This window comes from Bos taurus, chromosome 18 (assembly GCF_002263795.3).
Source record: "Bos taurus isolate L1 Dominette 01449 registration number 42190680 breed Hereford chromosome 18, ARS-UCD2.0, whole genome shotgun sequence".
In the NCBI taxonomy this organism is placed as follows: Eukaryota; Metazoa; Chordata; class Mammalia; order Artiodactyla; family Bovidae; genus Bos; species Bos taurus.
Window position 1 is genome coordinate 53,591,984 of NC_037345.1, and position 21,400 is coordinate 53,613,383.

At 59.7% G+C, this 21,400-nt stretch overlaps 1 protein-coding gene across 1 annotated transcript; it reads left to right on the plus strand.

The window, feature by feature from the left end:
* The first annotated feature begins 633 nt into the window (after positions 1–633).
* PPP5C (protein phosphatase 5 catalytic subunit) lies at positions 634–21,194 on the plus strand. The gene is made up of 13 exons (NM_001192249.2): positions 634–813; positions 6,727–6,968; positions 12,656–12,803; positions 13,472–13,593; positions 15,579–15,644; positions 15,946–16,044; positions 16,898–17,003; positions 18,527–18,669; positions 18,773–18,860; positions 19,287–19,327; positions 19,424–19,602; positions 20,429–20,510; positions 20,676–21,194. Exons 1-13 carry the CDS (start codon positions 693–695, stop codon positions 20,736–20,738), a joined length of 1,500 nt encoding a protein of 499 aa, NP_001179178.1. The 5' UTR covers positions 634–692; the 3' UTR covers positions 20,739–21,194.
* The last annotated feature ends 206 nt before the right edge of the window (positions 21,195–21,400 follow it).

A 21,400-nucleotide genomic window follows, 5' to 3' on the forward strand; every position in this document is an offset into this window, starting at 1 on the left:
CAGAAAAAGTCTCGGTTTTCTCCTAACGGCACTGAGGAGCCATGGAAGGCGGCTGAGTGAGGGGTGAGAAAGGAGATGGTGCAACAAACTTCTGAGTCTAGGGGATCCAGGGTACCTTTAGTTAATAACTTAGAAACTCTGACCCTTTCTTCTGTCGGTTTGAGAAACTGCCCATTTTCCAGAGAGGGATAAGTGAGGCCCTGAAGAGGATGAGAAGATTTGTTCAAGGTCACACAGGTACTTGACAATAGGGCTAGACACCCCCGGCTCGGGTTCCGCGTCAGGGACAGTACTGTCACAAAGAAAAGCCACACCCACCAGCAGCGTTCGCAAACCACCTACCATCCGGAGATGACGGCAGGGAGAGCCCACTCTAAGACCCCGAGAAACTTCTGGGCTCGGAACACGGAACTTTGGGACCAGGGGCCACGCCGGGCCTTTTTGCCCGCGCGCCCCTTTTCGCCTCCCTCATTGGCTCATTCTAGGAAGGGCGCCGTCGGAGGCCGTCTGGTCACCTTGTCCTCCGCGCGCTCTACGGCGAAACGACCCTGCGCAGGCGCGCGAAGGGAGCTTTCGGGGCCCGCGCTTTACGACACTTGTGCAGCAGCGGCAGCGGCAAGTCGGCACTCCTTCGCGACGATTCGGCCGGGTGCCGCTGGAGGCCGTTGCCAGGGTGGGGGTCGCTTTGCGGCATGGCGATGGCGGAGGGCGAGCGGACTGAGTGTGCTGAGCCCCCCCGGGACGAGCCCCCGGCTGATGGCGCTCTGAAGAGGGCAGAGGAGCTCAAGACGCAGGCCAACGACTACTTCAAAGGTGCGCCCGCCCTGGAAGGAGTGAGGGAGGGTGGAGAGCAGCCCCAAGTCAAGGGGTGCCGGGCCCGCGCGGAACCATGGCAACGCGGAGCGGCAGCCTGGGCGCGGGGCAGGCACTACCAAGTGACCGGGCGTGGGGAGGGCGAGGATGGCGCTACCAAGGGGCGACAGAGGGGGCTCCGGAGAGAAGGGGTGATACCTGGAAGTGGCGAGCGGAGCGGGTGCTAAGTGGGGAGACCGAGGAGGGCGCTTCCAAGTGTGAAACGGGAGGGGGACCGGAATGGGAGCACCACCAAATGTGAGACCCCAGAGGTGTCAGCTTATGGCGCGACCTGAAGAGGGCGCTACCAAGTCGTGACATGGGGCGGAGGAGTGATGGCGCTACCAAGTGGGGAGACTCCAAGTGGAGAGGCACCAAGTTGGGGGAAGGGGGGGAACTGTCCCGGTAGAGCAGGCGATCGTAGGCATGGGAAATAGATCATTAGATAGGAGGGCCAGGAAGGAGGAGATTTGAGGTTACTCCAGGAGAGGGAAGGTTCTGGGGGTAGAGGTGAGGCAATCCAAGACTCGTATGACTTAGGATCTTAGGAAAGTAGGGTGTGGGTGCACCCATTCATTCATTGATTCGGTCCGTTTATTGAGCATCCGCTGCGTGCTAAGGACTGTGGTTGACTTTAGGTACACAGCAGCAGGTGACACAGATGTGGCCCTGCCCTTAGGTAGTTTGTAATTTAGCAGAAGAATCAGACATTGAGCAAACACACAGAGAAATAATAAAATACTTAAAAGCTGTGATGATTCCTTCGGAAAACCCCCAACAGAGACATAGAGAATAAGGGTTGGAGGCCACGACCTTAGAGAGGTTGGGGAGGGAAGGCCTTACTGAGGAAAAGGCATTTAAGTTTCAGAGGACAGTTGGGAAGGAGTGTCCCAGGTGGGTGGTGCTGCCTATGCAAAGGCCCTGAGGTCGGAAATGAAAGGAGACTGGCTGGCTTGGCTGGAACTTTAACAAGTTAGCAGGGAAATAGATACAAGATAAGCTTAGGACAGGGGCCAGATATCTTAGGGTTTCATAAGTCACTGCACAGACCAGTTCGGATTTGACTCTACTCTCCCAGAGGGGCTCTTGAGTGGAGAGATGGACCAGCCTGGAACTCTCTAGTGAGGAATTTGGGCAGGATCAGCCTCTGGGTGGACTGCAACAGCCTATGGGAATGGAGGAAGTCGCCTTGGAAAAGAAGGGGCTTAGGGTAGAACCTTAAGGAATTCTAGTAGTTAGAACTGAAGAGGCTGCATTGGAGTGGTCCTTGAGGTGGAAGGAAAATCAGGAAAGCTGAGAGAAAGGAGTGCTTCTGGAAGGAGGGGATGTGCCTGAGGTGGGATACCGCAAAAGCCAGCACCGAGCATTGATTGTTGGATTTGGCTCCGTAACATGTTGGTGGTAGCCTTGACCCAAGCAGTTTCTAGGGGATGATGGGGCTGGTAGCCAGAGGGGAGGGCGCTGAAGAGTGAATGGGAAATGAGGAAGTGGAGACAGCCAGTGTTGACAGGGGTCTTGAGAGTTTTGGTTCTGAGGGGGAGTGGAGAACTTGGGGGTGGGGGGTGCTGCTTTTTTTTTTTTTGACGAGCAGAAGAGACTAAGACTATAGACCAATAGAGTTGATCCTGAATGAGAGAGAGGAGGCTCATAGCAGAGGGCCCTGGAGGTGGGGTGTGGCGTGGGAGGGATCTCGAGCCTTAGCGGAGAGCTAGTCTCTGGTGGGAAGGTCAGGTCAGACTGGAGCAGTGAGAAGGAGCTGGGACTGGTGAGAGGTGAGGCTGGAGGTAGACCCTGGAGGCGGGTCAGGGAGTGTGGATGTCATCGCGAGGGTGGCAGGAAGCCATGGGACATTTGAAGAGAGGAGCAACATGGGCTGCTTAGCAATGGAAGGGGATCCCCCAGTGGCCTTGCAGAGACCGGACCCAAGGACAAGGCTGGAGACCCGGAAAGAGAGTAGGATGGTGGACAGGTGAGTGGTGCCCACCGGGCCGGAGAGACAGAAGCCGACTCAAGAAGTGTTTCAGAGGGAGAGTGATAGTGGTCACCTGGAGAGAGGGAACCCCAGGAGGGAAGAGCAGGATGCCAAAGGCCCAGAGGTGAGCCGAGCACTGAGGAAGTGAGCGGGGCTGGAGCCTGAGAGGCCAGAGTTGATGGTGAGGCTGCAGGGGGAGCCTGAGCATCCCGCTTGGGGACTCTGAGGAGGCAGGGATGGTTCTGGGCGGGAAAAGGACGGGATTGGGTTTGCGGCTTTAGAAAGACCCCTCTGGAGGGGAAGGACTGGGGGCTGGAAGAGCTTGGGGGAGACTGAGGCAGGACCCTGGACAGGAGAGGATGAAGGCCAGACCAGGCAGAGATGGGCAGTCAGGATAGATGTGAAAGAAGAGATTTGAGAGACTTTCTGGAGGTTGACCTGACAGAACAAGGTGACTGCCTGGCTTTGAGGGTTGACAGATCAGGTGTCCCTGCCAGGGCCCAGTCTCCAGCATGGGGCAGTGTGGAAGGTGAGACTGCTCCTGAAATGGGGCATGAGAAGAGTGGCAAGCATGGGGGCAGATGCTGAGATGAGGGGAGAATTCTGGGAAACAGTGGGCCTTCCAGAGGGGCTCCTTGCCCCCCCAGGACCTGGGTTCTGAGCTCTGGGAGACCTGAGACTGGGCAGGTAGCCAGCGGCGCTGGCACTGAGCTGGAATGGAGGGGGATGCCCCTCCTGGTCCAAGCCCCTTGCTGTCTGGCAGGCAGCTGTAGGCACAGGCCTCAGTCCCAGGGGTCAGGGGAATAACAATAAAAAGATTAATTACAGCTCGCCTTAATTGAGCCCCCGCGGGGGCCAGGTACACCACTTTGTCTAATCCTCCCCTGGGCGCTGGGAGGCAGGCAGGAGCGGCCCTGTTTGTTTTATAGAGGAAGCTGAGGTTCCGAGAAGTGAAACCGCTTGCTCAAGGTCAGAGTGTGCGAACAGCATGGCCCGGATATCCCCCTTCCTCACCACGTGCTTGGCTCCCACATTCAGAGTCCTTACCCACAGCCCTACCTGGAGCCGTCCTGGCCCCGGGGCGGTGAGGGGGGAGACGAGGGCCCCCAGGGGCTTGCAGGACCCTAGCTGGTTGACCCCTGGGAACTCAGGCCTGATCCAGAGGCCCCAGTGGGGAAGAGCCTGGTCCCTCGTGTCATTCACCCCTCTTCCCCTCTGAGCCTCATCGCCCCCCACCGCCTTCTGTATAAAGACAGGGGTTCCGTTTAACCCCCAAGGAGGCCCCTGAGTCCAAGACTTCACGCGGTTAAGGGCTCAGGCTGCCCGGGTTCAAATCTTGTTTCTTTGTCTTACCTGCCGTGTGACCCCTGGGAAGACCTTAACTTCTCTGTGCCTCACTTTTCTCGTCTCTAAAATGGGGCCTCCCTTGAGGGTTAAGTGCACTCTTATTTGTAGAGCTGGGCTGGGATCTGGTGTCGATAGCTGTGTGAAGCCCAGGCCCCTCCCGTTTCCTTTTTTCTAGTCTCTTCCCTTCAGTGAGTTGTTCAGTCAGTTCTTTTATGAGCATCTGCTGATCGCTTTCTCGGCTATAGCCACATTTCATCTGGGAGTTCCTTTAACCCTCACAGCCAGCGCATGAGGCGGGACCAGTTGTGCTTCCCACATTTCAGATGAGCAAGCTGAGGTTCAGAGAGGGGAGGCTATCTGTCCAGGATCTCGTGGTCAGGATCCTTAGAGCCTGATGTCAGGCTCCCCACCCCATGCCCAAAGGTACGCGGCAGGCACGCTGGCCGCCGGCCTCTGGAATCTGGCCAGGAGGCTGGAAGGAGTCCTCGAAGATGTTGGCATTCCAGGGAGGGTCGGTCAGACTCTGCTGGCTCGTTCCGCCCCGGCATGTTTCTGAGAAGTCCTGGGCCTGCCCACCAGGGCTCACGGTCCTGGGGAGACACACCCATCACCTAACGGTGACTGCCCAGAGAGGGCAGGCCTGGGAGAGCGGAGCCTTGGGGCGGGGGCCGCCCAGAAAGGTGCCTGACCCCGCCTGGGTGTCAAGGAAGGCTTCTCAAAGGAGGTGACATCTGAGCCATTTGAAAGGTTGCCAGACGTTAGCTGCGGAAGGGATCGTTGTTATATTGTCCTGGCACCTCCCAGCACCTGGCTTCCTTACCTACTGTTGGTGTGTCCGTCTTTCTCTTTCTTTCCTACCTTCCTTCTTTCGTTCATTCAGGAACCACTCATGGAGCTGGGAGTCCTCTTCCGTTCTTTTCTCCCGACTCCTCCTCCTCTGAGTCTCAGCCTCGGCATCCCCTCTAGGTGGCCCCAGCCACAACACTGCGGGTGTCACGGTCTGAGGGCTGTGATCTGTGTGTGGTGTGTCCGTCCCACCCTCCAGCTGGATCGTGAGCCCCTGGACAGCAGGCTGGGGTGGGCTGTGTCCTCAGACAGGGCCAGGGTCAGAGTAAGACAGACAGTACCCCTGCCCTTTCAGGACTTAAGTTCACACCGGGAGGCTGGGCAATAAGCAAACACGACAAGGGAAAGTCCTGTTTTCTCAGATGCCTCTGGGGAAAGGAACAGTGGGAGTTAGGGCAGGAGTTCTCATTTTAGGCTGCGGTCGGGAGGACTCTCTGAAACTTTAGCCCAGAGTGGGTACATAAGTTGCCCCGGGACACACAGCTCGCTAGGAGCAGAGCGGGGATGGGGCCCAGGCTGCCTGCCCCTGTGCCCGTGTCTGCCCCATGCCGGTCTCCCCCAGAGGCCGCCTGGTACGGAGGAAGAACGTGGGAGTCCACGGCGCTTGGCCTGACTCGGAATCCCTGTCTGCCACTTGCCGGGTGACGTGGTTTCCCTCTTAGAGCCTCATCTGGAAAGTGGGGCTAACGCAGCTGTCCTCGGGGTGCCATGAGGGTTCAGTGCAGGGACCTGTGTACCAAGAGCCCCACAAGGCACCTGGCACACCACGTCCCCCCAGGTCGGGCGCTCCCCCTGGCTTTGGTCTCCTGCCTGTTGAACAGCCACGTGGGCCAAGACAGCTCTGCAGATACAGACTGAGCGTCTGACCTTGAACGAAACCTCTGTGGCTTGCTGTAGAGGGAGCACCAGATGGTGCTTGTGCCGCGGGGACATGTGGATGCCCCGGGTCGGGATGTAACGTGCAGGGCACAGCCGTGGTGCATTTCAAATAAAATGGACTTTTCCCCTTGGCCAGATGTCACGTCCTGTCGCTGCACCCTGCTCTGGCTGTGGACTTCGGGATGCGTCCTGCCAGTCCCCCTGCCCTCACCTCCTACCCTCCCCAGGCTCAGCGCCCCCAGACACACCACCCTCTTGCTGGTGCTAGAACTCCGTGCTCTCCCCCCCAGTACCTTTGCACCTGCTGTTCCTTCTGTGGGGAATGCTCTTCCTCTGGTCTGCTTTATCGCTTCCTTTGAGTCTCTTTAATGTGTTGCCTTCCTGAGACTAAGTAGGTCCCTTTTCTGTCCCCACTTCCTGTTTTACTGGAACCCCTCTTTGGGCTTGTATAATTGTTTTGGGGCTCAGGGCAGACTCAGAGTTGCTGATTACCATCTCAGGGCTGGCACTCACTAACATACCCTCTCCGGGGCACATTCAGAACGCCCTCCGGAAGTCCCAGAGGAAGTGTTGCCCAGCTGGGGCCTTGGTGGGCGATGGTTGGGTGGGCAGGTATGTGGAAGTGATTTAGGGAGTTAGGGATTTGAGCTTGTGCTAGGGTGGGACAAGTCAGGAAGGGGAGCGGGCTGGAGAGACGTTTCTGAGCTCCATTCTGGGCCTGAGTTTCTCCATCTGTAAGTGGGGGGACTGGCCAGCACCCAGTCTAGGACCCCTGCTGGCTGGGGGTGGCACCCTTGCCTCATACCCCCCCCGCCCCTGCATCTTCACAGCCAAGGACTACGAGAACGCCATCAAGTTCTACAGCCAGGCCATCGAGCTGAACCCCAGCAACGCCATCTACTATGGCAACCGCAGCCTGGCCTACCTGCGCACCGAGTGCTACGGCTACGCGCTGGCCGACGCCACGCGGGCCGTCGAGATGGACAAGAAGTACATCAAGGGCTACTACCGCCGGGCTGCCAGCAACATGGCGCTGGGCAAGTTCCGGGCCGCCCTGCGTGACTACGAGACGGTGAGTGGGCCTGAACCAGGCTGGTGCTGGGGGCCAGGCGGGGCGGGCCGGGGCCTCTTCGTGCTTGGCCAGACCTGATGGGCAAGGTGTGAGGAGGCTGTGCACACATTTACTCACCGCTCGCTCGTCCAGCACATGCCAGCTGGGTTCACAGCCCAGCTTGACCTTGGGAGGGGGCGAGGCCTCTCTGTGTGCTCTTCCCCATATCTGTGAAACGAGGGGGCAAAGACCTGCCTCTTGGGGTTGCCGTGAAGAGTAAACGAGCCTCTGCTTTTCAGGCATTTAGAACAGCACCTAGCACGTAGTCGGCACATGTAATTAACTGTCCTGATTATTGTTGTTATTACTGTTGGTGAACAAGAAGCGCACAGCCCTTCTGGTGGAGCTTATAGTTTGGAGGAGGGCAAAAAAATGGAGCTGTCATTGGGAGGGCAAACAACCATTGCAGGTGAGGATGTGGGCCTGGGAGAAAGAGAACAGGGCGAGACGCTGTAGAAGGACAGCACATAGGGGTGTGTTTTGATGAGGTGACGAGGGAGGGGACCCAGAGGACAGCAGGGACTGGCCAGGTCACTCGCTCATCCACCGCTCCCGCTGCTGTCACTGCTCTGGTCGTGATAGGGGAAGGCCTCACAGAGCACGCCTACATGCCAGGCTCGTCCCCTCCCCTTCACGTCAGCCGGCTGAGTGACTTGTGTGGCAGCCCTGTGAGGCGGGAACTATGGTTACCCCCATTGTACAGATGGGGAGACTGAGGCCCAGGAGGCTCAAGGCCCGCCTACCTGCATGCAGCTGTTAAGCGGTGGAGCTGGGGTCTAAACGCAGGCAGCCTAGCCTCTGGCCGGCGTCTTCCCCCATCCAGAGAGTTGCTCCTTGAGAGCGGGGGTTCTCTTTGTTCTGGGACGCTCCCTGGGACGGTGGTTGGCACCCAGCAGGGGCTTAGCGTTTGTTGAATGAATGATTGTCGTGCCCCCCCCTTACACGCGCACACAGTCTCACTGCCTCCTTTCATTTCCTCCGTTACACGCTCTGAGCAGCTTCTGTTGTGTCAGGCAGGACAACACGGGAGGCCAAGAGCTGCGGGCTGCGGTTGGAAGGGGCAGGTCACACGGCCGGGGCGGGCTGCTGGCCGCCGGCCCCGAGAGGAGGGCGGCCTTCAGTGCAGGTTCGCTCCGAGCCCTGGGCCAGGGCACCTGTGGCAGGGCAGGCAGGGCAGAGGCAGGGAGGAGGAGAAGATTTAGAGCCCGGGAGGTGGAGTGGAGGAGGGGGCTGGGATGACCCCCCAGGAGGATGGTGGAAGGAGCTGCAAAGCGGGGTCCTGACAAGCTTGGACTCCCCGGCTGTTCTGAAGCCGGTCCCCTGCCTGGGCCCGGGGTGTCCACATTTGGCAGTGGTGCCGAGAGGCGTGGCCACCTCCCGGGTGGCTGTCGGGCGCTGCTGAAGTGGTGTGAGAACAGGTCACGGGGCCTGGAGGGCTCAGTAATGAGTAACTCAGGAGGGCAGTTGGGGTGGGTGGGGGCAGGTCTCCAAAGCGGGGGAGGGGCTGGGGAGAGAAGGAAAAGGGCAGAAGATGAGAGGAGTCCCAAGTGCAGATCTGCACGGGGTCTTCCCTACTAGGTTGCAGGGCTGTCTCCCCAAGGCCCGGAATGGAGGTTTTCTCACTGCTCTGATCCAGCCTGGGGCCTCGCAGCGCATACTCCTGGAGTCTGAGATGGTCACTTCCAGCCATCTCGCGGGCATACACAGCTTTATCCCGGCCTTGCGGGATTCGTAGGGGCTGGGTTACGGCCACTTTCCCTTTGGGGGCTCTGCCAGCAGCCCTGGGGACCCCCTGCATGAGCCTGAGGTCCTTGCCAGCCTGGACCACCCGCCTGCCTGCAGGCTGTCCTTTCTGACACATTTCATCAGACTCTGGGTGCAGGGCAGAGGGGCCAGCCTCGGGGGGGTCCCCATGCAGGCTCTACTTCCAGAGCCATTGTGTGGTGACACGCTAGGGATTCGCAGAGCATGGGCCCAGACCCCTCTTCAGTCTTGGCACTGCTGGAGGCGGAACCAAGACACGACCTTGGTTAGACAGCATCACGTGGCCTGGCTCTGAGGTGAAGGGCCTTTCCTTTCTCAGCCTCAGTTTCCTCGTCTGCACGCTCACTGCGGGCCCAGCTCTGTTGTGAGCGCTTTACGTGCTTTGTACATGAAGGAAAACGGATTTACCCTTTTACAGCACAGAAACTGAGGTCTAGAGAGACGATGTCCCTCCTCCAAGGTCGCCCAGCAGAGACGAGAGGCGTGAACCCAGAGTCCATGCTTATAACGCTCAGTGGGCTGTTTGAGACCAGCACTTCTGTCTTCATCAGATAGACTAGAGAAGTCAGCAGTTCATTTTGGAGGAAGTACACATATGTGTGTGTGTGTGTACGAATATTTTTCATTTGTGTGAATACGGGTGTGTATTAGGTGTGAATTCTTACCTTGAGTCATGGTCTCCAGTCTGCAGGCCACTCATGCAGGGGCTGATTCACCGGCTCCACGGTCAGAACGCCAGGCCGTGAGCTGTGTAGCTCTGAGCGCTTTGGATCTCCTGCCTTGGTGGCCTTGTGAGGACTCAGCGAGAGTAGGGCCCCCACTCAGGGCACTTTCTGGGTGTGCTTTCTCTTGGGGGTGTCTGGGAAGAGCCCACGGCCCCCCAGGAAGGGCTGTGTGCAGACACAGGGCCTTGTTAGGGGCTGGGGGCCTGGGGGTGTCTCCACTCTGCTCCGCCTCCAGGGCAGGAGCTGATCGCCCCTCTCCAGGTCCGTGTTGAATCCCCCCACCAACGCCTCTCCCTTGTCTCCAAGTTCATTCTTTCAGGGGGACCCTGGCTCCAGGATTCCCGCCCCTTTACGGGTCCTCTTCTCACAAGATTCTACCTGTGTTCTGTCCTGTCTGCAGCTGGAGCTCAGACAGTCACGAGGGCCCAGGCTGGGTCCGGGGGACTCCGTCTCTACTCCTCACCTGCCCCCTGGACTTCCTGGGTTTGGAGGGTTTGCAGTCCCATGTGATGCCGCTGGAGGTTTTACTGCGGAAACAGGAGTGAGCGTGGTTACCAGGCGCCACCCAGACTTTCTAGGGACGTCCTGTCGCGTGGAGCGTGTGCTCTGGGTCACCTTCCTGAACTCTACAGAGCTCCCGTTTCCCAGATACATGCCGGCCCCATGGCATCATGTGGGGTCACGAGCCCGTGTTACCATATCATCGGTCTGAGTCCCTGGACTTACAGCCCGGGAATACTTGCGGCTGAAACCACTTTGGAAAAACAGCTGTTTATTCTACGAGTGTTGTGGTTTCACATGCAGGTATAAGGAGTAAGGCAGAGCCCCCACCGCCCCTCTCCCCCAATGACATGCCTGGCATCACTGTCACAGGATGCTGACCGGACACAGCCCAGACCCCACTTGCTGTGAGATCCCTCTTCTTAAAGAGAAGTCCAGCATTCAGTTCTGAGCCAGCAGGCCTCGGGGCCTCCCACCGCTGCAAGACCTGGAGGCCTGGCTCCAGAGCCTGCTCGTAAGACCCGGACCTGCATCGTGTCCCTGGAAGGCGTGTCTGGCGCTGTGGGGACCGTGGCAGTAGGTGGGGAGGCGTCCTGTCCGAGCGTGTGCGGTGGGACCAGGATCTTCAGCAGGGAGAGAATGGAATCCTGGCTTCCTGGGTCAGTGACTTCACCTCTCCCAGCCTCAGTTTCCCTGTCTGTCCGTGAGGTGGAGCTGTGATGACATCACATAGAGCTGCTCTGAGGAGAAAGTGAGCGAGGTCTTCGCTTACAGCCTCAGGCATAGAGAAAGCTTAGCTGTGCGCTGTTACTGCTCCATTCCTTTGTTCCCGGGGTCATCAGTGTTTGCTTCTGGCCGCACCCCGGCCCGCAAGCTCTCTGAAAAGAGGGCGCTGGCTCAGAGGAAATGCTTATTGGGGCATCCGCCCACTCGGGGCGCTCCTTACACCTGGGACACAGCCTCAGCCCTGCCCTCGTGGCCACGGCCACCTTCCACTGGGGAGGTAGACCCGACTCCTGCGGTGCTCAGGGCTGGGGCGGGGCGATGAGGGGGAGCCCAGGGCCCTGTGGGAGCCCAGGGCGGGTGCCTGACCCAGCCTGGGAGATAGAGGGCGGGGGCGGGGGGCTGAGACCTGGAGGAGGAGGAGGCAGGGCTGAAGAGTCACTGAGGGTGGACGTGAGGTGTTCTGGGCCAGGGGGTACCAGCCTGCAGGTGAGAGGGGGCTGTCATGTTTGGGGACTTGTGGCTTTGGTCTGGCTGGTTCACGCTGGGCAAGCAGGGAACGCAGAGGGCTGGGCGGGCCCTCATGGGCCAGGCGGAGCCGCAGTTTGGATTTCATCCTTGGCCGTGGACTCCTAACCTCTGCTTTTTGGGAAGTACTCCAGGGACTGTCAGGGGCCACCTCTCTCCCAAGCCTTGCGCCACACCCCACCGCAGGTGGAGGCACCTGGCAGGGTGCCTTGGCCCGAGCCTGCCCTGACCCGGCTTCCTGCCCCCACACCTGGTCTGCACGCCCGTTCTTGGGGGTGAGCCACTCTGACCCTCGGGGCTCATCAGCAAACACCTTTGCCCCGGCTTCTGATGCAGCCAGGCTTTCCACCAGGGTACGTTCGCTGCCTGGCACCCGCGTTTTCTGCACTGTGGCACAGGGCTGTGGGAGCCCACTCCTGGGGAGGCCAATGGGGGGCAGGTCAGGCAGGGTCCACTGATAATTACAGGAAGAGTTACAGGTAACTGAGGCTCAGAAACGTGAATTCATTTGCCCAAGGTCACCCAGCACGTAAGTGGCAGAGTTGGGGTCTGAATGCAGCCCCCGCTCCCTCTGGACTTGGGGGATCAGAGTCTGTAGGAAGCGAGACGGAAGGGAGGGGAGGGGACAGGCTCCTCTTCCTGGGACCTGAGTGTGTCCCATGGCCAAGCGCCCAATGCTTCCTGCATACGATCCCGTGTCATGGACGCGGCAGCCTGTGAAAGGGGCCGTGGGTGGCCTGTGCTGCCACACGCCCTTCGCAAGTGTTTGCTCATTCTGTCCTCCTGTCAGCCTCGGGGTTCATGCTCTGTCGCCTCCACCTTCCTCAGGAGGGAACCAAGGGAACTCACTGGTCCTGGGTCTCCGGCCCGAGGTTGACCCCGGGCGCCTGACCACCAGTTACGGCAGCTGCCTGCAGAGCTCGGGCTGCACGCCAGGCCCGTGCTGGTTCCTGATCCTCCCCAACAGCCTGTCACCTCCCCCACCTCATAGATGAGACAACTGAGACTCCGGGTGGATCCAGCCCACGGGGACCTCTCAGCCCCTTTGGTTCCAGCAAGGAAGCTGGAGCAGGGCCAGTTTTATTTTGATGATGGTCAGAGCTGCGGTGTATTAAGGAGCATCTGAATGGGTTAATATGTTTTCCCTCCCGGCAGCCCTGTGTGGGCAGCTGTCGCGCCCAGTTTAGGGACACAGAAACCAAGACCTAGACGGGGAGCGACTCCAGGCTTGCACCCCTTCTCCGTGGGACTGGGTGCTCTGCTCAGTGTCCGTGGAGCCCTGGGCCAGGCTAGCCAAGGGCAGTCATGGTGCCCCCGCCTCCCAGTGACCCCTCTGCCCCGCGCCTCGCCTGGGGGCTGATGACTCTTTCCTTCCTTCTGTCCTCTCTTGCCCACCTTGCGTACCAGGTGGTGAAGGTGAAGCCACATGACAAGGATGCCAAGATGAAGTACCAGGAGTGCAACAAGATCGTGAAGCAGAAGGCCTTTGAGCGGGCCATTGCGGGCGACGAGCACAAGCGCTCTGTCGTGGACTCACTCGACATCGAGAGCATGAGTGAGTCGGGCCCGGGTGCCCCGCTGTGCCCGTCCCAGAGCCTTCCTCGTCCTTGCCCGGGCCCTGTGTTGCTGTGGGTGCTGGGCACCTCTGGTCCCTGCGCCCCCACGCTGTCTGTGCTCCTGGAGACCCTGCCGTCCAGCCTGGGGGCTGGAGGGCCTGGGTGTGGGCGAGCTTCCTTGCCGTATCCGTCCTGCAGTTGCACCACCCGTCATGGGCCTGATTTGTCCCTAGGTCCTCTGGGCACTCAGAGGCATCTGTCATTCATTCCACGGGTGATTATTGGGTCCCTACTGGGTGCCACCATTGTGGGCACTGGGGATACAGCTGTGACCCGCACAGCCCCTACCCCCTGGAGCGGGTGTCCTAGTGGGGAGAGAGGACGGATAGTCAGTTCACGTGTTAAATGCTAGCGGATCAAGTCCGGGGGAGAGGCTGCCAGAGAGGGAGTGCCCTGTAGGTGGGAGGTCAGGGAGAGGGCCTGTGAGCCCACCTGAGCAGAAGGGGCCGGCCGTGAGAGGCCCCGGCCAGGGAGCGGAGTCTTCAGCCCGTCCCCTCTCAACCTGTGTGTCTAGCGCCGAGCCTGCCCCGTGCCTGGGGGCCAGGCCCCACTTCCCATCCTGACAGTGGCCGCGGCCCCTGACTCTCCTCCCCCCTTCACACGCCAGCCATCGAGGATGAGTACAGTGGGCCCAAGCTGGAGGACGGCAGGGTGACAATCACCTTCATGAAGGAGCTCATGCAGTGGTACAAGGACCAGAAGAAGCTGCACCGGAAGTGCGCCTACCAGGTAGCACCCCCCAGAGCCCGGGACCCGGGGTAGCCTCAGGGCGCTGGCCCAGCCTGAACCCCGCCACCACGGGGGCGCAGGAGCAGGGCGGTCCCACCGGCTGGCGCTTGCTGAGCCCACGGTGTGCCGGGCACCCTGCAGATGAATTCTTCATCTCCAGCATTTCCATTGGTTACTTTTTAATAGCTTTCGTCTCTCGGCCCCATATGTTCATGCATGTCATTTACCTTTTCTGTGAGATCCTTCAACACATTTTCCACACAGTTATTTTAAAGTCTCTGTCTAGATCTCCCACCATCTGGGTCATCTCTGGGTCCGCTTCCGTTTGTCTGCTCTTCCCGTCTTAGCGCTTTTTTCTCGTGGGCCAGACACTTTGTGTAGAAGCACAGTAGCGATGGAGACAGATACTCTCCTGCAGACACGGGCAGGCCCTGCTCTGTTGGGCTGCCAGAGTGACGGGCTGTGTCCGTCCCCCCTGCAGTTCAGGGGCAGCTCGAGTTGGAGCTGGCTTCAGAAGTGTCCAGAGGGGAGCCAGGACTCCCCGGGGGCGGAGCTCGGGATCTTCGCCCTGCCGGAATCCCAGGGATGCCTGTACGCTCTCAGGTCTCCAGCTTACGGAGCTGTAGGAAAGTGCTCTGATGTTCAGCCCTGCTGCTGGGGTGTCTGAAGGGCGCTCTGCTCTCAGTCTCGCCCCCACGTTTGTGCCTCAGGTGGCTCCTGTCCACCACGTCGCCTCGCACCCTCTGTGTGGCCATGGGAAAGAATGCACAGGCCTGGGCGGAGGCCTCTGCTGCAGGGCCCCCTGGGCTCTGGCGCGCCCGCTCCCCTCTCAGCCTGGCCCTCCTGCTGCGCCACCGGCGGGAGCACAGCCGCCGTCGCTGTCCCAGGGAAGAGCTGGTCGCCTCCCTGTCTTGTAGTTTGACTCATTTAGGTTTCTTTGAGCCCTCACTGTGAGATGTTTCAGTGTGTTCTTTGTTTTTTCTTTTTTCTTCTTGTTTCTTGGCTTGTTTCCATCATTAAGGCAAGAGTGACAGTCTTTCGTAACTTTCTACGTTCTGACCGGAAGTGGATACCTCCTGCTTTTCTTTGTTAGCACTGTTTTCCCAACTTTTCACTTAGCAAATTGTTAAACCCACAGAAAAGCCAAAAGACCAGCACAGTTAACGTCCATAGCCCCTTCACTTAGTCACGAGTTATTAACGTGTTGACACTTCGCTTTATCTTTCTATGTATATGCATGTGTACACACACACAGTATTTTCTTTTTTTCCTTTTTCCTGAACCATTTGAGGATAAGTTGCACCATAACCTGTGTCCCCTAACAACAGGACATTCTACTGCATGACTATAGTCATTCCCACCTTGGAAATTCGGTGGTGAGAGAATAACACTGGCTGACGCAGACGGCCCGCAGGCCAGCCGCTGCTGCCCACGTGGCCAGGTGTGCATGCCGCTGCCGAGTCTGTCTTCAGTCCACAAGGACTAGTACTGTGTGTTTCCAGGCTGATGGTTTAGCTTTCCCCAGTTTTTTTCCCCAAACATCCTTTTCAGCTGTTCTTTTTTTTTTTTTTTCTAATCCAGAATCCATTGAGGGATCAACGATTGCTTATGGTCTGCTGTTTTACTTTTTTGTTCGTTTAGAGCAGCCTCATGCCTTTTGGGGAGATTTTTGTGACTTTGACACTTCCATGTTTGCAAGCCAGCTATTCTCTTAAACGTTCTGTATCTGGATTCATCCCACGTGGTTCTGCCTGATGCTGATCGTTTTAAGACAAACGGAGAATCTGGGTTTTCCCATGAAATAGTCCTGATGTTTTAATGCTGCATAGCCCACTCAGGTCACAGGCTCTGTTCCCAGCGGGCACGTGCTCGGCTAGGCCTCCCCTCCACCCAGCAGCATCTCCTGGCCAGTCTGGTCTCCCCGGGGTCGGGGTGGGCGGCTGGCCCTCCAGCGGGCCCCGCTCACAGCCTGCCCTGCCTTCCAGATTCTAGTACAGGTCAAAGAGGTCCTCTCCAAGCTGAGCACACTTGTGGAGACCACACTCAAAGAGGTGCGTGCTGGGGGCGGTGTGCGGGCGGGCGGGCAGCTCCCTGGCTGGGGAGGGCCCACGGAGCTCAGAAACTCACAAACGCCCCCCTCAACCTCCTCCCCAACCCCTGGCTTGGTCTCCCTTCCTCCCACCCTGTGTATCTCCTGTCCCTCTCCTCCCCTTTGCATTTCGTGCTCCCCGCCTGTGTCTGTTCCATGGTTCTTCTCACTCCACTGTGACCTCTCACCCCTCCTCTCCCCTCTGCCCCCTCCACACGTCTCTCTCTGGGCCCCTCCCTCTCCGGCGGCCTCTTTTCTTCCAGACAGAGAAGATTACAGTGTGCGGGGACACCCACGGCCAGTTCTATGACCTCCTGAACATATTTGAGCTCAACGGTTTACCCTCGGAGACCAACCCCTACGTATCCTTCCTCAGAAGGGCCAGCTCCTCCTCCCCGGCCTCTCCTCCCAAGTGTGGAGTACAGGAGGGAGAGGACTCCCTGCCTGAACCTGAGAAGGGAGAGGCCTGATGAGCACCCTGGCCCCAAGCCGGGCTGGAGCAGCCGCCGGCCTTGCTCTCCAGGCTCCAGGGCCAGACAGGCCCGGGCTGGTGCGCGCCTGCTGTGACCTGGGCATGAAGCCAGTGCATCCGAGCCCTGGCTTCTCCTCGTCTTGAAACAGGGCTGGATGTGTGTCCTGCTGAAGAGTGAGTACGTGAGGGTGGGGCAGCCCTGCCCACGCCTGGCTTCCCTCTTGGCCGTGCCCTTTTCCGGCTGTGCAACTTGGGCAGGTCTCTTCACCTCTCAGTTCCTCAGGTTTGTCGTTTGTAAAATGGATCTGCCTCATCAGGCTACTGAGACGGGTAGCGTGTTCATACCTGGGATGAACACAGGCTCGGGGGCCCCGGTCCTCATTGTATAAGTATTTGCTCATGTTAGGATAATTGTTCCATGAATGGCCACTGGGCGGGGCTACCAGGCCCATGTCCCGATTGCCCTGTGGCTTTGGGCCTGTATTGCAGGGAGAGCTGAAGCCGGCTAACCGCCTAGGGTCTTTCCCTCTGCCGTCAGTTTCCCTAAGAAGCAGGCGAGATTGGGGACCTTGGTACCTCCTGAGGCTCAGAGGGGCCAAACTACTGGGTCAGACCCAAAAAGTGAGGAGAGCCCAGGTGCCCCGAGCCCTGCTGGCGTTCTTGGCCCCAGGGTAGTGCCAACAGGAGCAGGGTTGGAGGGGCTAGGGAGGGAGCACTCCCCCTTGTTTTCCTTAGCAGGGCAGATATTTAATGGCGACTTTGTGGATCGTGGCTCCTTCTCCGTAGAAGTGATCCTCACCCTTTTTGGCTTTAAGCTCTTGTACCCAGATCACTTTCACTTACTTCGAGGTGAGCTGGGGGGTCGGCATGGGGTCTGGGGTCAGTGGGGGTCTGGGGTCAGCGCGGGGCCCTGGGCAGGGCTTGTGCGGGATAGCGATTGCAGGCGTGTTTGTTTTGTGTCTTCACTGAGACCATGCACGGGGCCGCCCTGGCAGGTTGGGCAGGTTGGGCACTGGGCACCAGCATGGCGTTAGTGGAGTTCTGTGGGCCCCGGTGAGGACTTTGGTCATGGGGGGCCTCTGAGCAGAGGAGGGTCAGGGGCCATCTCTGGTATTAATAGAACCTTGTGGGCCTCTGTGTGGGGAACAGACCAAGGGCTGAGAGAGGGAGCAGGGAGACTGGTGGTAGCTGGACCCAGGTGGGAACAGTGGTTGGATGCGGACTCGCTTTTTGAGTAGAGCCTGAGTGTCTGCTGGTGGGCTGGATGCAGATGTGAGAGAAAGAAGGGGTTGGAGGGGGACACTCCCGAGTTTTGGCTGGAGCATCTGGAGAGCTGCTGCCACTGAGAAACTTGGGGTGACGGGAAGAGCAGAGTATAGGCTGGAAAGTGGGGAGCTTGGATCTGGATGTGGCTGTGAGGCGGAGAGGAGATGTCTAAGAGGCCTCCGGGGGCTATAAAGTGGGGTTCCTCAGCGTATGTGTGGCGTTGGGCTGGGTCAGCTCACCAGGGAGTGAGGACCGAGGGGAGACCCTGCCTGCTGAGAAGGGGGACAGTGCAGAGGAGATGCGGCAAGGAGTGGAGGAGAAGCAGGATGGAGTAGGGGCAGGGGCTGGACTGGGGGCTCTGAGATGCACGAGGCGGTCCGGTGGCGGAGACTCCACACTCGCAATGCAGAGGGCCCGGGTTCAATCCCCGGTCAGGGGACAGCCGTGCTGATGCCCCTGGGTTCACATCCAGGTTCAAGGAGTTCTCGCAGTGCTCCTGGCACGTGGCATAGATCCCATGAGCGCCTACTGCAGGCCTCCTTGGAGGAGGCGGCGCAGAGCTGGACTCAAACAGTCCGGACTCAGCAATTGTGGGGGGCCTGGCTGCTCCCTGGCCTCCCCTGGCCCCAGAGGGAGGAGGACGGCTTCTGGTGGGAAGGTAGACGCCCAGGCACAGGGCTGGCCCACAGCAGGCACTGCAGGGGCGCCTTTCTTCCGCTCCAAAAACCCCCCCTTTGCTTGATGTTTCTAGCATGATAAGTGTGGCTGGTCCTTTAAGAAGGAATCCGAGTCTCAAGGGGACAAGGGACGTGCCTCTGGTCACTTAGGGTTGGGACCAGGGCTGGACCCATGGTGATCAGGGCCAGCCTAGGCCTTGTGACCACACACCTGTGGATCTTCTCGGCCCGTCCGCCCCTCTAGACAGAGGACTGAGAACAGCGTCTCCACCTCGCGGGGTTGCTGGGAAGGACCCGCGAGCTGCTGCGTGGATGCCACTGGCTGGGGCTGCCGGGCGGTCCTCCTTGGCCTCGGCTGGGGTCTGAGCTGGAGGGCGCCCCGCCCAGCAGCGGGATGCTGAGGTTTCTCTTCATGCTGCTGTCGGCCAGGCAACCATGAGACGGACAACATGAACCAGATCTATGGCTTCGAGGGGGAGGTGAAGGCCAAGTACACAGCCCAGATGTACGAGCTCTTCAGCGAGGTGTTCGAGTGGCTCCCGCTGGCCCAGTGCATCAATGGCAAAGTGCTGGTAAGGCAGGCTCCCCGACCCGGCCGCGACACGAGGCTGCGAGGCAGAGCGTGGGGGTGTGGCCGGCCCCTCCCCTCACACTGCTGTCCCCCCTGAACCCCAGATCATGCACGGGGGCTTGTTCAGTGAAGACGGCGTCACCCTGGACGACATCAGGAAGATCGAGCGGAGTCGGCAGCCCCCAGATTCAGGTGACCGGGTGGCCAGGGACAGCCTCACCTTCCTGTCCTGCATGTTGGGTCCGTGCACCTCCCTCGTGGGGTGGTGCTGGCCGGGGAGCAGGAGTGTCTGCAGCCGTCATTTATTTAACTCCCTCCAGGGACCTCCCGGGCAGTCCAGTGGTTTGGACTCCATGCTTCCACTGCAGAGGGCCGGGTTCCATCCCTGGTCGGGGAATTACAATCCAGTGTGCTGCGAGGTGCAGCCGGAAAAAAAAAATAAACTTAAAAAAAAAATACTCCTTCCAGCTTTGGGGGTCATACAGATTGAATGGGGTCTCGCGGGGAGGTTGGCGGGGAGGCCCGTGGTGGCCCAGAACCCCGCCTCAGGTGCCCTGTGACCTCCGTGGAGGGTGGCATCCTCGCCCAGCCCCTGACGCTCATCTCTCTCTCCTCCAGGTCCCATGTGCGACCTGCTCTGGTCCGACCCGCAGCCGCAGGTCAGTCTGCCCGGGGCTGTGGTTGGCAGGTGCGGGCTGTGGGCAGGGCGGGCGGGGCAGCGGGGAGTAGACGCCCTGAGCTGCGTGTCTCCCCAGAACGGGCGCTCGGTCAGCAAGCGGGGCGTGAGCTGCCAGTTCGGGCCCGATGTCACCAAGGCCTTCCTGGAGGAGAACAAGCTGGATTACATCATCCGCAGCCACGAGGTCAAGGCCGAGGGCTACGAGGTGGCGCACGGCGGCCGCTGCGTCACCGTCTTCTCTGCCCCCAACTACTGGTGCGTCCCCACCCCCGCCTGCCGGGCCGCTCTTCGCAGCCCACTGGTTTTCTTTTCTTTTTAACATTTCATGGTAGAAAATTCCAGAGATACATCAGATACTGTAATGAACGCCCACATACCCGTCACCCAGGTTCAACAATTACCGACTCTCACCCCACCCCCGCCCCCACCGTGGGCTCTTGGGAAGCTAACCCCAGGCGTCCTGTCTTCCTCAGGGCGTTTCTGAAGGAAGGAGCTCTTCTGTACATAACAGTGATGACCACTGTCAGTCCTTCAGGTCGCCTGAACCCCGCCAGGGTTCCCTTTCCCCACGTAGCCCTCCTCAGTGTCTCTTTCCAGTTGATTGCTTCCAAGCAGGACCCGTGGTCCGCAAGTTCGAGTTCCCCGTCCGTCTTGCCCTCCGCTTTGCTAGTGTTTGGTTGAAGAAGCCAGAGTCTCCCATGCTCTGGACAAGACCAGAGACTGAGTCCATCCCAGCTGGCCGGTCACCACGCTCCTCTGTGCCCCGTGTTGCCTGGTGGTTAGAGCCAGGGCGTGGTTGGATCTGGGACCCTGTTTTGGCCTGAGCCCTGCCTCCACCCTCTGCCCCTGCTGGCACTGCTCCCCGGGCCTGCTCCTCCCGGCACCCAGCCCCCTCCAGGCTCTCTCTCCTTCATCCCTACTCCTCTTTCTGGGCTCCCAGGGCCCCTCTCCACCTCGATTCCTCTCTCCTGACATCTGTGTCCCTGTCTTTCTGTCCGGGACCCTTCTCCCTGCGCGTTCATCCCCCAGCCCCTCCCAGCCTCTGACTGACCACACGGCCCCTCTGCTCTTTTTCCCGCAGCGACCAGATGGGGAACAAAGCCGCCTACATCCACCTCCGGGGCGCTGACCTGCGGCCCCAGTTCCACCAGTTCACAGCAGTGGTGAGTCCACCCCCAAGCCTGGGCCAGAGCGGAAAGCTGTTCTAGGGGCGGGAGGCGGGGCGGCGGGGGCTGGTTTCTGCCTCTGGGGCTCTGAGGACCCGCCTCCCGCCCCAGCCCTGCTGCCTGCCCGTTTCTGTATCTGACCCTGTGCCTCTGGTTTCGCAGCCTCACCCCGACGTCAAGCCCATGGCCTACGCCAGCACGCTGCTGCAGTTAGGGATGATGTGAGGCCCGCGTGGCAGGGCCCTGCTCCCCATCGACCCCAGGCCCGGCCCAGGGCAACGTTGGACCCCCTTTTACTTTGTAAAGTTTGTATTTATTCCCCTTTAGGTTTGCAGAGGGGGTGGGGGGCTGGCCACATGGTCTGCTCCCCCGACAAAGAAGACGGAGGTGGAGAGGCTGAGGGTGGGGCGCCGACCGGGCATTCTGGAGGAAGGCCAGCACAGCCGTGGGGGGGTGGGGCCCAGAGGCTTCCCCGCCCCCCTTACTTGCATGGCCCCTCCCCTGCTAAAGCAATAGGGCCCCGCCATAGGAAGACCCCTGGAAGGAGGGTCGTCAGGGAGGCCTCACCTGCACCCCCCTCCTGGCAGCCCCAGGGTGGGGCTCGGCTGGGGCGCACCCCCTTCCCCAGCTATTTTATGTCTGTAATTAAATATGTTAAAATAAAGTCATTATTGTAAGTCAGCTTGTCTCAAACAGTGGGGCCTTGGGAGCTGCTAGCATTGGGGTGACCACTTCATAGGGGACCTGAGGGATGCCATGAAGGCCTACCCCCTCGCCTCTCATCTCCCTGGAGCTGGACAGGCCTGTCCTGGGGCTACTTGGCCAAGGAGCCCCTGTGTCTGCTGTCCTAGCAGGCTCCTGGGGGCGAGTTCTGCCGCCTGCGACAG